This window comes from Trichechus manatus, unplaced genomic scaffold (assembly GCF_000243295.1).
Source record: "Trichechus manatus latirostris isolate Lorelei unplaced genomic scaffold, TriManLat1.0 scaffold00113, whole genome shotgun sequence".
Lineage (NCBI taxonomy): Eukaryota > Metazoa > Chordata > Mammalia > Sirenia > Trichechidae > Trichechus > Trichechus manatus.
Window position 1 is genome coordinate 8352205 of NW_004444049.1, and position 11981 is coordinate 8364185.

The 11981-nt window shown below is 49.9% G+C and overlaps 4 protein-coding genes and 1 non-coding gene across 5 annotated transcripts; 2 read left to right on the forward strand and 3 right to left on the reverse strand.

The window, feature by feature from the left end:
- Positions 1-2227: 2227 nt before the first annotated feature.
- LOC101349046 (ubiquinol-cytochrome-c reductase complex assembly factor 3) lies at positions 2228-3366 on the reverse strand. The gene is made up of 2 exons (XM_004383939.2): positions 3197-3366; positions 2228-3105 (listed from the first exon to the last, which is right to left on the reverse strand). The coding sequence occupies exons 1-2, from the start codon at positions 3314-3316 to the stop codon at positions 2950-2952; spliced, it is 276 nt and encodes a 91-aa protein (XP_004383996.1). The 5' UTR covers positions 3317-3366; the 3' UTR covers positions 2228-2949.
- A 573-nt stretch (positions 3367-3939) lies between these two features.
- LBHD1 (LBH domain containing 1) lies at positions 3940-5870 on the forward strand. Its single transcript, XM_023738129.1, has 4 exons — positions 3940-3955; positions 4600-4784; positions 4863-5022; positions 5551-5870. Exons 1-4 carry the CDS (start codon positions 3940-3942, stop codon positions 5868-5870), a joined length of 681 nt encoding a protein of 226 aa, XP_023593897.1.
- Positions 5871-6392: 522 nt separating this feature from the next.
- Positions 6393-7890, reverse strand: CSKMT (citrate synthase lysine methyltransferase). The gene is made up of 3 exons (XM_004383840.2): positions 7877-7890; positions 7268-7605; positions 6393-7082 (listed from the first exon to the last, which is right to left on the reverse strand). Exons 2-3 carry the CDS (start codon positions 7329-7331, stop codon positions 6427-6429), a joined length of 720 nt encoding a protein of 239 aa, XP_004383897.1. The 5' UTR covers positions 7332-7605; positions 7877-7890; the 3' UTR covers positions 6393-6426.
- On the reverse strand, positions 7674-7822 carry LOC111821894 (small nucleolar RNA SNORA57). Its single transcript, XR_002825239.1, has one exon. It is a non-coding gene; the product is annotated as a small nucleolar RNA SNORA57 (small nucleolar RNA).
- Positions 7891-8017: 127 nt separating the features above from the next.
- On the forward strand, positions 8018-9699 carry CUNH11orf98 (chromosome unknown C11orf98 homolog). Its single transcript, XM_023738254.1, has 4 exons — positions 8018-8083; positions 8255-8379; positions 9038-9135; positions 9221-9699. Exons 1-4 carry the CDS (start codon positions 8045-8047, stop codon positions 9328-9330), a joined length of 372 nt encoding a protein of 123 aa, XP_023594022.1. The 5' UTR covers positions 8018-8044; the 3' UTR covers positions 9331-9699.
- The last annotated feature ends 2282 nt before the right edge of the window (positions 9700-11981 follow it).

Below are 11981 nucleotides of genomic sequence, written 5' to 3' on the forward strand. Positions count from 1 at the left end.
AGAACTGCAGGTTAGGCAGTAACAAACTGGATGTAGGATCCAGATGCAGAGAGGTTGAGAGCCCTGCCAGGGTACCCACATATGTACCTTGGATGCAGGTCACACCTCAGGGAAGGGCGTGACTTGAGTAAGGGTGAGACTTAAGTCACACCGTCCTGCAAGGCTGTAAATCAAGACAACACCCTATACTAATCCTACCTCGTTAACATACAGAGGTTAGGATGGAAGATAATGAGGATAATTACATCAGATCACAAAATGGAGGATAACCATACAATATTGGGAATCGTGACCTAGCCAAGTTGACACACAACTCCAACCATCACAGATTCCATATACCTTATTTGTATAGTCCCGCTCAGTTGTGTCAAAAAGATCATGGCTAGAAGGGCCATATTAAGTAATTCATTGCACCACAGTCACTTACTAGCTTTGTGACTTGACTTCTTTACACCTACTTTTTTCTTAAGTAAAATGGGGATAATAGTACCTGTTTTTTAGGGTTGTTGTGAGAATTAAATAATGGTGATATAAGGTGCTTTAGTACTCTGTCTCACACCTCATAAGTATTAGCTACTAAAAGGGGATTTAAAAAAAAAAATGTGGCCATCCTCAGAGATGTCGAGAAGAGCATTAGGGTGACCTTTGCAAGTTCATCTCTTGTGCTCTAAGAATAAGTTAGAACCACACTTGTGCTTTCGTCATAATAACGCCAGAAAGTACTGAGTGCTTCATATGTATCAGCTGAGATACAAAGGCACTATTACTGAGGTGTAGATACAGGCCGCCCATTTTCAAGCTTAGGACATCAAAGCACATGATGTGCCCACAGTGACACAGCTAACAAGTAGCAGAACCTGGACACACACCTGGGAAGCCACTGACTTTAGGGCTCAGGCGCCAACCACCACACTCCTCCACGGCGGCCCCTCTCACCACTGCTCATCACATGACTCTAGTGCCCCCTCAAACAGCTGCTGACCTCTTGCCTTTTATTCCCAGTTTGGCTACAGGTACGCTGGAAAGATCATGCACAAGTGTATCTGGCTTACAGCTCCAACATCCAGCAGCTGGAAATAGCACCAATGCTCATAGCTGGGTTTACACATCAGGGCTAAACCAAAACCAAACCCAAATCCATTGCTGTCAAGTTGATTCCAACTGATAGCGACCCTATAGGACACAGTAGAACTGCCTCATAGAGTTTCCTGGGAGCGGCCGGTGGATTCAAACTGTGGACCTTTTGGTTAGGAGTAGAGCTCTTAACCACTGTGCTACCAGGGCTCTGACCTCAGCTACCAAGCATTCAATATTCTCACTTCTTTTAATAAAAAGCAGTCTTTTTCCAACTGCATTCTTGCTTGGAACCACAGGATAGAAAATAACCGAAAGAGGAGTGGCTTGGTTGACTCGGGTGTGGGGCTTGGGACCTCGTATCTCATCCCTCGGTGGCATCTCCAACAGATCCTGTAGATTCACAGAGATTGGAAACTCTTACAGTGAAAACCTTGAAGGGGGAAAAAATCCACTACATTTACTGAGAGCTTGTGCCGTCTGTGCCAGGCACTATGTATTTCTAAGCTAATTTTTACAACAATGCCCAAGGCAGAGTTATCACCTTTTATAGAGCAGGACTGAGGCTCAGAGGTTTTGTAACTTGCAGGAGTTGAATGAAGATCTGTCTGACTAAAAAAAAACACCCGTACCCCTCACTATTCCGCTATAGCTAGTCAACCTCTCTAAGCCTGTTTAACCAGAGGTAAAACAAAGCAAATAGCCAAAGGGCATCATGGCACATGGCAAACGGTAGGTGCCCCTCCCCAACCTTATGGGACAGAGGAGCCTAGAGTATCTTATCTGTCTTGGGCTACAAGATTTTCCAGGATGGTTCTGATTTCAAGAATGTTGAGTTATCCCCAGAAGTTCACGCAAACTTAGACCACATGACCTCACAGTGTTTGGAAAATACAGTTTGCTATTGCTATTGAAATTGTCAAGGATTTCATTTTACTTGGATCCACAATCAATGCCTGTGGAAGCAGCAGTCAAGAAATCAAACAACGCACTGCATCAGGCAAATCTGCTGCAAAAGACCTCGTTCAAGTGTTTAAATAGCAAAAGATGTCACCTTGAGGACTAAGGTGCGCCTGACCCAAGCCATGGTATTTTCAATTGCCCCATATGCACGCAAAAGCTGTACAATGAATAAGACTGAAGAATTGATGCCTTTGAATTATGGTGTTGGCGAAGAATATGCCATGGACCTCCAGAAGAATGAACAAATCTGTCTTGTAAGAATTACAGCCAGTATGTTCCATAGAAGCGAGGATGGCGAGACTTCTCTCACATACTTGCACATGTTATCAAGTAGGAGCCCTCCCTGGATGTACATCATGCTTGGTGAATGAAAGAGAGAAAGACCCTTATGAGATGCTTGACATAGTGGCTGCAACAGTGGGCTCAAACATATCAAAGGATTGTGAGGATGGCGCAGGACCCGGCAGTGTTTCCTTCTGTTGTACACGGGGTCGCTACGAGTCCCAACTGGATAGCACCTAACAACAACGCCTATTGGGCTTCAGGCTCACACATGGGGCAGGGCTGGCTGGAACCTTAATCACCCTAGACAGAGGCACCTACAGCTACTTGGGTACTTGGAGGTGTCAGAAGGTAGGGCTCACTCTCTAGATGGAAGGACGTGATTTATTTCTTCATTTCGCCACATCCGTCCCAGGTCTGCATCCCAGCCCGCGATGTGGAAGTTAAAGCGCAGTCAGTGCAGGGGTTAAGGAGAACGTGCTCACCCGGCAACAGCTCCTGGGGACCCGGAGAGGCCTGGGTGCGGCATCCCGGGTCCGGACTCCTGGACCGGCCCACGAAGGCGAAAGGCAGCCTCGGAATCCTGCGCCCGAGCGGAGGTACCAGCGTCCACGGGTGCCAAGTCTGCACTCATGCCGACGTCCCACCGCCGCCACTGCCGTCCACCCGGTTCTTCCTGCAGGCCACGTTTTCCTGAGTGGCCGCTGCCTCCTGCAGGGTAGCCAGCAGGAGCTCCTTGGTCCTGGCCGCCTCCGCCCTGCGCAGCGGGTCCTGCGCCGGCATCTCCTGAGGGCAGAAAGGGAGGTGCGCAGTCCCGGCCCCCAGCCCGGCACTCTCTCCCCGCATGCCCCACCTCGGGACTCCCAGTTGCTCCCACCTCGAGCATCGCCTGTGTCCTCTGCTCTCCCGGGGTCACGAGGACAAAGAGCGCGGAGCCCAGGCCAGCTCCAGCGCCCAGCAGTGCGCCCACGATCAGCGCCTTCCGCACAACCGCCATAGTGGACCGCGCGACCAGCGAGGCAGCCTTTCGATCCTCCGGCAGCCTAGAAGGGTAGCCACAGTCGCCCCGCTGCGCAGGATAGAGAGGCCCATATAGGAAACCATAGAGAAGGGGCGGGCTAGATAGGGCGTGATTATTCCAAAAGTCTAGAATCTAATACGTCTGGGCTTTTAGCGGAAGAATTTGAGCGTGACAAGCAAGGGAAATGTTACCACAATTAAAAAGAAAGAAAAAAAAAAAAAAAGGAAGGAAGTGTTGGCACCGAGGGCTAAGCGCAGGGCCCATCGTCATCAAATCTGGAGTGGGACTGCGAGGGGCGAGTGTCTCCATGGTTGCTGTGGGTTTTTCGGTTGCCCAGTATTAGGCCTTCCGAAATCTCCCAGTCAATAGAGCGCTGTGCTCTGTAGTTTCCTGCAGTTACTTGTGCGTTTTTTCTACAGCATATAGAGGGCATCAGATACTGGCACACATCAATCCATTGTCAACACTCCTCCCCCCTTCCAGTTTTTTTCAATCGCTTCAACTCTTGAACGGAAGCTCAAAGCCAAGTGTACTGAATTGGGAAAAGGGTATCTTTATACATTTTTCTTTACTTACAAATAACGGTTACCTTTTTCGTCATGGTATATCCTTATGGTTGTGTGTCTTTTTTATTTTTTGAAAGCATGACAACTCTGGATTTCTTTTTCTTTTTTCTGGATTTCGTGTAACATAACAAATTTAGTTTGGAGAAAACGCTTCTTAGCTGTGTTGCTCTGGGCAAGTCCCTTCTCTGTGCCTTGGTTTCTGTATCTGAAATGGGTCGAATAATAGTACTTATCTCATAGTTTTAGGATAAGTAAATAAGTTTATTTGTAAGGCATTTAAAACAAACACTTTACGTACAAACTATCGAATAGAAAACTAATTTGCTCTATAAACTTTCACCTAATGCACAATAATAAATAAAAGTAGAAACACCTTGTAAATTTTCCTTAAATAAAGTACAAATAAATATGCCAGCTTGGGAGACCCAATGAGCTAAGAAGTCAGAATATTCCAAATTCACTATCAAAACTCTTCACTCACGGGATGTTAATCCAAGTGTCCCTTCTGCTTCAGGGAATGAGTAGAAATAAATCTCCTGTCCCACTTCTTGGGCATTGTCCCCTCCACTAGAAGGCCTGTAATCTCCTAGCATGTCATTCTCCTCTCCTTAGAAGTGATTAAGGGGCCAGGCTCCAAAGAAGATTAAAGAAGCAGTCTGTGGAGTGCACAGGGCAGGGGCACTCTACTCTGAGTTGACCTACCCTGCAATCTAAGAATCACCACCATCGCTCTTATGCCAGAGATCAGTGAGGAGGATGGGCCTTCGCCCAGAGATAGCCCATGCTCCTCTAGGAATCTAGAAAGTCACAGGCTGACCAACTCTCTTAGGAAGGACAGAGGAGAGATTGCCAGGATTGAAGGTCACCAGGATGTTCAGGTTAGTACTTCCCCACCCTCTGCCCTGCTGCTGGCTCATCCTCCAACTTGGCCCAAGCCCCCTTCTGTCCCCATTCAGGTTGTATCTCAAAAGCCCCGCCTGCCCTCCATTGTGGTGGAAGCCCCTGAGGTGGATGAAGATAGTGGGGAGCTCCAGTGGTCCCAGGAGGAGCTACCGCTAGTCACTGATGGTAAAGAAAAGGTGGAGGCCTTCTTCCAGGACCAAAATGAAGAGCCAGGTGAGGGACATGGCTGGTTCAGTGGGGTCATTGTGACCTAGGTGTTCTGGGCAGAGCAAGATAGAAATCTCAGTTGTGTCCCTTGCACTCACCAGTGGCAGGCACACATAATAAACATAGTGAAGATAGATCTAGAGGCAGGAGAAAAAAATCAAGGCAGTTGGCAAAGTTGGAAAACATTGGAGGGCAGTGTTGATGTCAGGATTGGGAACGCTTTATGTTTTTAATATTGTAAAATATTTATTGTGGGAAAAAAATTACACCCAATCCCAATACTTTCCAGAGTTTTTTCCATGTTACATAAGTTTTTTTTTTTTTTTTTTTTTTGAGCATTTGCCTACCTCCTGATTCTCAAAGCAATCCAATAAGGGAAAACCAAGGCTCTTAGGTTATAATCACTGTATTACTCTTTAATTAACAACAATAAAAATTAACACATTCATTTCATAATCTTTTAAAAACTCAGTATTAGGAATATTTTTTCAGTTAATGGGCTCTTTAACTTCCTCCTCCTCCCCACCCTCCCAGGATGGGCTTGGAGCCCACTGGACCCCAGATCTCCCCTAAGAACCCTTAACCCAGGACTCAGCTGGGGGCAGGAGCAGGAAGAGCAAGATGCCTCCTGGATTCCTGAGAACATGGAGTGTCAGGAACCTCCCAACCCCCGTCCTGTCTGGGACCTAGCAGCAGACTCTCCTGTCTGTAGAAGATGCTTTGTGGAATTTTCTCATCTCCTGCCTCCGAGTGGCTTTGAGGGTAAGTACTGTTCTCTCCCTCAAACACTTCACCTGGTTTGTTTATTGAGCCTTTCTACCTATCATCTCACAATTTTCCCCTTTTACAGGTGAGAAAAAAATGAAGTTTATTAGAGGTTAGCCCACTAGGTCATACAGGTAAATCAGTGTAGGGATTTGGATTAAGAGTACCTATCTGCTTTTAGGAGCTCCAGTTAGTTGAGGATGTGGGATAATCTACTTGTACTTGCTATTCAGTACTCATCTTGTGCCTGGCTCTACTAAATGTTTTACATATATCATTGTAATCCCTATAACTTCACTTTGTACATGAGGAAACTGAGACATAGAAACATTCAGTAATATGTGTACCCACCTAGTAAATGTGGAAGCCAGGAACCAAATCCTCACTTTCCAGCCATCTGTCTCACAAAGGGGAAATCCTGGTGGCTTCGTGGTGAAGAACTATGGCTGCTAACCAAAAGGTCAGCAGTTCGAATCCACCAGGTGCTCCTCGGAAACCCTATGGGGCAGTTCTACCCTGTCCTGTAGGGTCGCTATGAGTTGGAATCATCTCAAGGGCAACCGTTTGGTGTTTTTTGGTTATCGCACAAAGACAAAGCTCTCTCTAACCCTCAATAGAAACACTAGGGTGAAAACTAATAGGTCTTTAATGAGCGCTTTGAACCAAGTAAGCAAAATACGTGAGCCCCCTGAAAGGGCCGAGCTCCTGCACAGTCACAGTACAGCCCTGGGACCCTTGTTCCAAACAGGGTAGCCGCACATCAGGGTCCTCATCTGAAAACTGAATAAGGGTCCCCCGAGGGCTCAGGACCCTCAGGCACTCTGACAGCAGCTGGTAGGCCCCAGGCAGACCTCCCCGGGCAACAGCATCCCAGGTGCCTTTGTCAAGCACCAGCTGGAAGGAGCCGGAGGGAGCCACTGGCCCCAGGTTCTGGGCATCAGCCTGCATGAAGCGGAGGCAGGAGGCTGGGTGCCCAGGGCACAGGCGGTTTTGGCCTTGACCGCCTTCCAGGAGGCTATTCATGTGGGCCACAGCCACAGGAGAGAAGTCCACCCCCAGCACATCCACGGGGTGTGGGCACTTGGTGTAGAGACCTGTGCACAGGCCAGAGGTCCCACAGCCCACGTCCAGCACCTGCAGCGGACAGGCAGTCGATGCCTCCTGCAGCAGCGGCAGAAGGAAACCCTGAGCTTCTTCGTATCCAAAGAACCAGTCGAAGGTGGGGGCGCCGCCCAGACGAGGCTGGGCATGGAGCCGATCCCAGAGGCAGCGGTCAGCCAGACAGCTTCCAGCCAGGGAGCCTGTGGACATGGGGTGGAGGATATCTGTCACCCAGCGTCCAAATTCTAATGTGGCCCGAGTTCTAATCTCACTGCTACAAAAACGGTGCATATTATACATTGGGGTTTTAGGACCTGCAGTTTCAGAGACTAGACTCCTGGGTCACGAGGAACCCACCTTGCCCTCCCCCGTCTGCCTTCCCTACCCAAGGCGCGGCGCATCCCAGCCGCCAGGGCAGCCACGGGGAAGGTTCGTAACAGCGCGGACATCCCGATACCCCGGGCAAGGTCGGCCAGAAACCTTCTGCGAAGTGCAGCCCGCCGGAGAGAAGAGCCAAAAGCCGGGGGTGGGGAATGTCTGAGGTCCAAGGGATGATCTGCAAATTCCAGGTCGCGGAAGAACGCGTTATAGCGTCCCTGAACTGTGTCGCCTCGGAAAAAGAACTCACAGACCGACTATGCAGCGAAAGTCTTTATTGCTGGCAACCGGAAGTGAGAGCAGGAGGATACAACAGCTCCTGCTTCTGAAACCACGTTCAAGGTCCTAAAATCAAAGGAGAAGATGTGAGCACCGCGGAGAAGTGCTTCGGTTCCGCCCTGCTCCTTGGAGTCCCTTGTCCCGGCGCTTGAGGATAGAACCGGCGGACGGGAAACCGCCGGCACCGAAGACATGACGCCGAGGAGACCGGAGCCCTCTCCCTCTCCCTCCGTACATAACGGGGACCGGGACCGCACGCCCGGCCCCCGCCAAGAAAAGGAGGGTCCGCGGGCCCGCCCAGCACCCTCGCCCGTCCCGCACCCATACCCACACTTACTAAATCGCTGTCTTCGAAAAGGGCAGCGGTTCCGCCGAGCCCCTTTATATAACGCCGGGACCCGCCCCCGCGCTGCGATTGGCCTTCGTAGGGCAGAGGGGCGGGGCCGCCGCGCAGACCCATCCGCGAGAGGAACCGCGGAGTAGGACCTGGCGTCACGGTGCAGCAATGGGTGCTCCCGGCGGCAAAATCAACCGGCCCCGGACGGTGACTGCGTGGGGGCCCCGAATTTGTCTCCCCTAAGCGTCCACGGCCCTGACTGCCTCCCCTCCAGCGAGCCGCGGGCTGCTTCCTCTCGCCCAAACGGGATTGAAGGGAGCGGGGATCCAGGGCCGCGATGCGGCGCCTCCTCGTGACTCGCACCTTCCTACCCCGCAGGAGCTGAAGAAGAAGCTATTCAAGCGACGGCGCGTGTTGAACCGGGAGCGACGACTGAGGCACCGGGTAGTCGGGGCTGTGATAGACGAAGGACTGATCACGCGGCACCACCTCAAGAAGCGGGCGTGAGTGTCACTCCCTCATTCCCCTGATGCTCTCCACGGGCTTCTGCCTCCTGCCTGCCAAGCTGCGGAGCATCTGGCTCCTCCCTGCTTTCCTTGTGAACTCGAATTTTTGCATGGGGCGTTTGTCGGCTCGGTTTCTGCGCAAACTCCGCTAGCTTCTCATAATACCGGTAGCTCACAACCTTTCTTTGGGCCGTTAACCCCACGGAGAATCTGGGAAAAGCTTTCGGTTCTCCCACCCCTCAAGTAACATTGTACGTTCACGTAGACTTTTATAAGTAAACTTTGTCAGAGAACCTTTAAGTCACAATCTTAGAACCCAGATTTCCAGACAGTTTTGTGATTTGAATCCGAAGACCTTTGCCATAGCCAGAACCACTTGTGTGGCCTAGGTCAGTTCAGTTTAACCTGGACTTCTTTGCTCCTACCTACCCTTCAGAGTCCCTGGGTGAGGCAAACGTTAAGTGCTCAACTACTAACTGATAGGTTGGTGGTTCAAACCCTCTCAAAAGTGCCTTGGAAGAAAGGCCTGGCCATCTGCTTCCGAAAGGTCACAGCTTTGAAAACCCTATGAAGTACGGTTCTACTCTGCCTGCGCACATGGGGTCACCATGAGTGGAACTGACTCCATGGCAACTGGTTCGGCTTTTGGCTTTAGGTCCAGTGCACGTGCCAACATTACTCTGTCAGGGAAGAAGCGCAGAAAACTCCTCCAGCAGATCCGGCTTGCCCAGAAGGAGAGGGCAGCCATGGAAGGTGAGGCTGCAGCAGGCAGCTGGGATGAGAGGGGAGCCTGCACTCATTTGGGTTCTTTAATGCTTTCCTCTTTTCTTTTGCTCAGTGGAAGCCCCCCCAAAGCCATCCAGGACTAATGAACCACAGCCCAAACGCCAAAAGCAGACAAAAGCCCCCCAGGATGTAGACATGGAGAACCTTGAAGATGAGATCTAAATCTCTCACCCCTTCTACCAAAAGTTTTCTCCTGGCGCCAGGAGGTAGTTCAGTGGACTTTGAAGAAAGCACTGCCCTTTACATTCTCCAGGTTCCTCTTCCATAATGGCCTGGTGACCTCGCCTGGAGGGAGTTGGTGGGAGGGAAGAAGGTAGAGAAGCAAGACTGGAGAGGGGGTTCTCTATCAGTCAGTTAATAAAGCCCTACAATTCTCACTGAGATGTGTGTGATTAAATGTAAGGATGGGGATGGGCGATGAAAAGGGGTGAGTAGCAACAAGACAAATAGGAAACAGGATCTATGGAGCTTGCTTGAGCGAAGGTGACAAGAAGCCAGCCTCTGTGATGGCCCTGTCTTCCTACTGGATGACGCTCCGACTTTCCAGCTCTGACAAAAGTATCAATTGTTATAGGGATGAGAGAGGAGGTAACAGTCCTGATTCTGGCCCTGCCACTGCCCCAGTGTGACCTGGGTGGGCAAGTCACCTTATCTCATTTTTGTCTATGCTTCCTTTGCTGGAATACATTGTAGAGTCTGTTTTTCAAACAAGAGCTCTGTAGATGTACCCGATGCAGATGATGTACATTATACAGCTATTGTTTATAATTTTTTTCTGAATCCCTCTTGACATCTGGCACAAAGTATATCTCCAAAAAGTATTAGTTGCCTTCACTGGGAAGGAAGGTGTGTTGTTTGAGTAGTAGCGGCGTCAGAACCTGTCTAACTTCCGGGGGGATAATGAGAGTCACCATTGGCCCAAAGCTGATTCCCAGGAGGTAGAAGTTAGATATGATTTTTTTTGTTTTTCGAAGTCTGACACCAGCTATCCTCCCCATGGTCCTCTTGTTTAATTTCTTGACTGTGGCTTCCATGGGTGTTGATTGTGGATCCAAGTAAAATTAAATCCTTGACAGCTTCAATCTGTTCTCCATTTATCATGATGTTGCTTACTGGTCCAGTTGTGAGGATTTTTGTTCTCTTTATGTTGAAGTGTAATCCATACTGAAGGTTGTAGTCTTTGATCATCACAAATGCTTCAGGTCTTCTTCATTTTCAGCAAGTAAGGTTGTGTCCTCCTGTGGTGTGATGGATCACTTTTGTGTGACCTTCCTCCTGATGGTGTTTGAACTCTGTGCAAATAAGGTAATTGTGGCCCACCAAGGGGATTGGTCAGTTTTGCCGTCCCGTTAGGCTTAAAAGAGAGCCACTTTCAGAGCAGGGACAGGATCCCACCACCACCAAGAAAGGAGAGCCAAGAGCGGAGCATGTCCTTTGAACCTGGGATCCCTGCACTGAGAAGCTCCTGGAACCAGGAGACCGAGAGAGAGAGCCATAACACTGAAGACAGCAAGAAGCAGTGGCAGAGAAATGACTGCAAGAGAGACCAGCAGGAGGCGGTGCAGTGGGCTTCCCAGCCCACAGAGCAAGAAAGCTGAGTGCCTTTGGGACGAGGTTTACTTGTGGTGTTGGGTGCCTCTGGGCACTTACAGGCAGAGCCAAAAGAGCTTTGTAACACTTGCCCAAGCCGGACAGAGGCCGAGGGTCAGAGAGAGGTGTGCCTGTGAACACAGCTTAGAAGAGGCTGTCCTGATTGAAGAACTGTATCCTGGGCGTTCCTCCACCTGAATTGTAACCTGTTACTTCCCTAATAAACCCCTGTAAAAATGGCATGGGGTAGAGCCTGACCTCCTCTTCACAAGGGGGAAGGAGAATCAAGATCAACAGCCCAAGGCTGATGCCTATGAGACGGGTGTCAGACATGCCTACTCTCTGCGCCATCTTCACCAGTTCTGACAGCAACCATCCCTCCCATGACCCTCTCTACTTCTCTGCTGGGTTCGATAATTCATTGCAATGGCTACACAGAACTCAAAGACAGTACTCACAATTATAGGGTTTATTAGGGAAGTAACAGGTTACAATTCAGGCTCAGGAACACTCAGGACACGGTTCTTCCATCCAGATAGCCTCTTTTCAGCTGTGCTCCCAGGCATGCCTCCCCCTGGCTGTCAGCCTCTGCCCTGCTAGGGTAAGTGTTACAAAGCTCTTTTAGCTCTGCCAGTAAGTGCCCAGAGGCACTTAGCTTTCTTTCTTCATGGGCCGGGAAGCCCACCACGCCATCTCCTGCCATCATTTCTTTGCCACCACTTCTCACTCTTCTGGTTCCAGGAGCTTCTCAGTGCAGGGATCCCAGGTCCAAAGGATGAACTTTGCACTCCTGGCTGTTCTTTCTTGGTGGTGGTGGGATCCTCTTTCTGCTCTGGAATTGGCTCTTTTTTAAAGCAAAATTGACCAATCCCCTTGGTGGACCACAATTGCCTTATTTGCCCAGTCTCACCCAATCACTTGGGTGGAAGTTATAAGACCATGGCTAGAAAGGCCACAGAAAAGCAATCCATTGCACCGCAACCCCATAATCGCGAGTATTTGTGAGTTCTGCGTGGCCATTGCAATGAATTACTGAGCCCAGCAGAGAAGTAGAGAGTGCCGTGAGAGTGACAGTTGGTGTCAGAATTGGTAAACATGGTGGAGAGAGAAGGCATGTCTGACCTCTGCTTCATAGGAATCAGCCTTGGGCTGCTGGTCTTGATTCTCCTTGCCCCCTGTGAAGAAAGAGGAGGTCAGACACCGCCACCACATTTTTATACATC